This window comes from Egretta garzetta, unplaced genomic scaffold (genome assembly GCF_000687185.1).
Source record: "Egretta garzetta isolate BGI_Z169 unplaced genomic scaffold, ASM68718v1 scaffold1458, whole genome shotgun sequence".
In the NCBI taxonomy this organism is placed as follows: domain Eukaryota; kingdom Metazoa; phylum Chordata; class Aves; order Pelecaniformes; family Ardeidae; genus Egretta; species Egretta garzetta.
The window spans coordinates 58,659-62,175 of NW_009260455.1; the positions used below are offsets into that span (position 1 = coordinate 58,659).

A 3,517-nucleotide genomic window follows, 5' to 3' on the forward strand; every position below is an offset into this window, starting at 1 on the left:
CCACCTCCAGAAGGTGCTTCCCAGATTCGGGAGACGCCAGCTGCACCTGCAGGAGCACCCCGGCCATCACCACCACTGGCTCCAGCAGACAGCACCCACCACCACCCAAACCCCACCACCAACACCCCAGCATCTCATCTGCCTCCTGAGGGAAGGGGAAGTCCCACCAACACCTGCCCAGTGTCCCCCAGCCATGGTGTCACCCAACGCCCGCGGCTCACCTTGACCTCGTCCATCCAGTCGATGCTGTGGAGCATCTCTTGGAAGAGCTGCTGCAGGGTGAGGTTCATCTCCAGGCGCTGACGCCGGGCGGCCAGCAGCTCCAGGAGCTGCTCCCAGAGCCGCAGGATATTGTCCTTGCGCCTGTTGATGCGCTGGATGTCGTGGTAGCCCTCCACCTCCAGCTCCTTTGCCACCGCCTCGATGGCCTGCACCCGCTCCTTGTAGGCAGCCGTGTCCGTTTCAATGGCCTCGTGCTTCTTCTTAGCTGCCTCCACTGCTGGCAGGTCCTGGCCGAAGTTGTCCTGCCCCAGCACAAAGCCCGTGGTGAGGCTCCAGTGGGGTGCCCCAGGCCCTGGGGTGGGCGTCCCCGGACTCACCTGGGCCACCAGGCGCTGGTTCTCGTTCAGCCAGGCCTCCCTCATGGCCGCTTTGCGGTCGAAGCGCCGCGCCAGCTGCTCCAGCTTCTCCTGCCGGATGAGCTCGGTGCGCAGCGCCAGCTCCCGCTCATGTTCTGCTTTCTCCAGCTGCTCCCAGGCCTGGGGGAAGGCGGCACCGGACAGGGGTGGCACCCGCATCCCCCCACCCACCCGTGTCTTGTTCTGCTGGTGAATCCCAACATGCTGGAAGTGGCTGGAGGACCCCACCCTGCCTCTAGAACCCAAACTACCCTGGGATGGACCCAACCTGCCCTAGGACCTGAGCTACCCTGGGATGGACCCAACCTGCCCCAGGAGATGGACCCAACCTGCCCCTAGAATCCAAACTACCCTGGGATGGACCCAACCTGCCCCAGAAGATGGACCCAACCTGCCCCTAGAACCTGACCTACCCTGGGATGGACCCAACCTGCCCCAGGAGATGGACCCAATCTGCCCCTAGAACCTGAACTACCCTGGGATGGACCCAACCTGCCCCTAGAACCCAAACTACCCTGGGATGGACCCAACCTGCCCCAGGAGATGGACCTAACCTGCCCTAGGACCCGAACTACCCTGGGATGGACCCAACCTGCCCCAGGAGATGGACCCAACCTGCGCTGGAACAGCCTGGGGAGCAAAGCCCTTGGGGATACCATGGGAAGAGCTGCCCCCAGGTCGTAGGGTGCTGCTGGAGCAGCCGTGTGTCCCCAGGGCACAGCACATGGCCAGGCTGTGAGGATGGGCCCCATACCCGGTTGATGTCGGAGACCAGGCGCCCCTCGTGCGGGGTGTAGACACGCTGGTTGTTGGCTCGCATCCGCGACTGGATGGTGAAGAGCAGCACCTCCAGGTTGCCCTTCTCCTGAAACCTGCCCCAGAGAGCGCTCAGCCCAGGGCACCCATGGGTGCTCACCACCACTGTGTGGGCACCGGGGGTCTCAGGGGCACTTACTTGGGGGGCTTCTCCACGGTGCGGTAGGTGCTGAAGGCTTGCAGCTGGTGCTGCACCCCACTCAGTGAGTTGGCAAAGCTGCGGCTGTCAAGGGAGGCAATGGTCTGCTCAATCCAGGTGAGCAGGTTGGAGGCCAGTACCCCATAGTGCTTGATCATCCGCTCCGTCTCCTTGGCGTGCTCAATGACCTGCAGCGGGGCCAATGGTGAACACCGGGTGCCGGCACCCCGGCAGAACCCCCCTTCCCCAGAACCGTCCCCTACCTTGCCCAGACGCCTGCCCTCCACCTCCAGCACCTTCATCTTGGAGAAGTAGTGGTAGAAGGCCACCACGTAGGTGATGATGGACTTCTCGTCGGGGTTCTCCGTGAACACATCTGCCCGGCACGAGCGAGAGGTATCAGTCCTGACCCAGTCTCTGCATCACCCTGGCTTCACCCCAGCGGCAATGAGCCACCACAGCCCCATGAGTTACCCCCTTGCTCCCACCCAGACCCACTTCCATGGGGTGGAAACCTCTCCGTCCCTCCACAGGGCCTGGGCATGTCCCAGGGTGCAATGGGGAAACTGAGGCAGGAGGGTCAGCAGCAGCAGCCTCACCTTCAGGGTCAAGGAGCGGGGTGATGCCCAGGTGCCGCTCCGCCACACTGAACGCATGCTCCAGGTTGTGCCGGGCGTTGGATTTGGTCAGGTTTTGGAAGTCAACCAACTCAGGCCTGGGGACACAGGGTGCAGGATGGTGGTGGCACAGCTGTGGGACATCCCCCGGTGCCACTGCCACCCTGGCACATCCCAGTGCCCGCCACAGTGCCACCTACCTGTGCTTGTGGATGAGGGCGTTGAAAGCCAGCCCATCCTTCCAGCTCGAGGTGAAGTTGGTGACGTTCACGTGGGGATATCTACGATGGGGACAGGGCATCACTGCCACACTCTGGGCACCCCCGGACCCTGGCACCATGGGGTGTGGGTCCCACCACCTACCCTGCCGTCTTCATCTGACACCAGAGTAGCAGCGCATCCCTGGCAGAGCGCGTCTCCTGGCCCTCTTGTGCTGGCACAACGATGTCCTGGATCTGAGGGCAGAAGGACATCCCGGGGTTGAGGGAGGACATCCATGCAGGAGGACTCCCTCTCGGGAACGAGCCATTGGGTGCTGAGCTGAGGGGCGCCCCCGTCCACCCAGTCCCACCTGGAAGCGGAGGATGATGGTCCAGATGAGGCCGAGCACAAGGCGGTGGTTGCCATCCACAATGTCATGGGAGCCCATGTTCTCCAGGTGCACCCGCTGCTCCTTCAAGAACTGCAGGGCCTTGTCCACATTCTCCAGGCAGTGGATCCGCATCCGGCCCTTGGTGGGCTTGGGCTGGGACATGACAGCACTCAGCACCCTCCCCTCCACTCTGGGCACCCCCACCCCTGCCCGGGGACGCTGCTGCTGCCACCCCCAACCCTGGTGGACCCTTGGTCAACACCAAGGTCAAAAGCCTTGGTGGAGCACCAGAGGTCTTGGGGCGAGGCATGGCACGGCACGGGTCCCAGGGTCCCCAGCTGGATGGGAGTCCTACCAGAAGCTCTCCTGACAGCACCTCCAGCAGCTTGATGAGCACCCGCCCGTCCCGGAGGTCCATGTAGAGGTCCGAGATGCGGCAGGTGACACGAGCCAAGTGTGAATTCACCCACTTGGTGAAGGTTTTCTTCTGCACGGCTTCCCGCTCATCTGCAACGAGAGTGGGCACGGTGGCACCGGTGGCGGGGACAAGCCGGGAGGACTGAGGGGACCCGAGACCCATCCCCGACCTGCCAGGGCTTTGATGCGGGAGCGCTCGAAGAGGCGCGCTGAGCTGTTGTCGTTGTCCAGCTCATCGTCGGAGGCATCCCAGCGGACGTTGACACGGCTGTACTGCTGCTGCAGCTCCAGCTGCTCG

At 63.6% G+C, this 3,517-nt stretch overlaps 1 protein-coding gene across 1 annotated transcript in view; it reads right to left on the bottom strand.

Moving 5' to 3' along the window:
• LOC104130952 (spectrin beta chain, non-erythrocytic 1-like) overlaps positions 1–3,516 on the bottom strand; it is a gene marked incomplete at its 5' end in the record, with an annotated part of 11,496 nt that extends 7,980 nt beyond the window's left edge. Inside the window, 12 exons of the mRNA XM_035899620.1 lie at positions 3–46; positions 222–524; positions 600–758; positions 1,393–1,510; positions 1,594–1,781; positions 1,857–1,969; positions 2,193–2,308; positions 2,411–2,491; positions 2,574–2,665; positions 2,782–2,955; positions 3,158–3,309; positions 3,390–3,516. Coding sequence (XP_035755513.1) covers positions 3–46; positions 222–524; positions 600–758; positions 1,393–1,510; positions 1,594–1,781; positions 1,857–1,969; positions 2,193–2,308; positions 2,411–2,491; positions 2,574–2,665; positions 2,782–2,955; positions 3,158–3,309; positions 3,390–3,516 — 1,667 coding nt within the window. The remainder of the gene's footprint in view (positions 1–2; positions 47–221; positions 525–599; positions 759–1,392; positions 1,511–1,593; positions 1,782–1,856; positions 1,970–2,192; positions 2,309–2,410; positions 2,492–2,573; positions 2,666–2,781; positions 2,956–3,157; positions 3,310–3,389) is intronic.
• Between the last annotated feature and the right edge of the window lies 1 nt (position 3,517).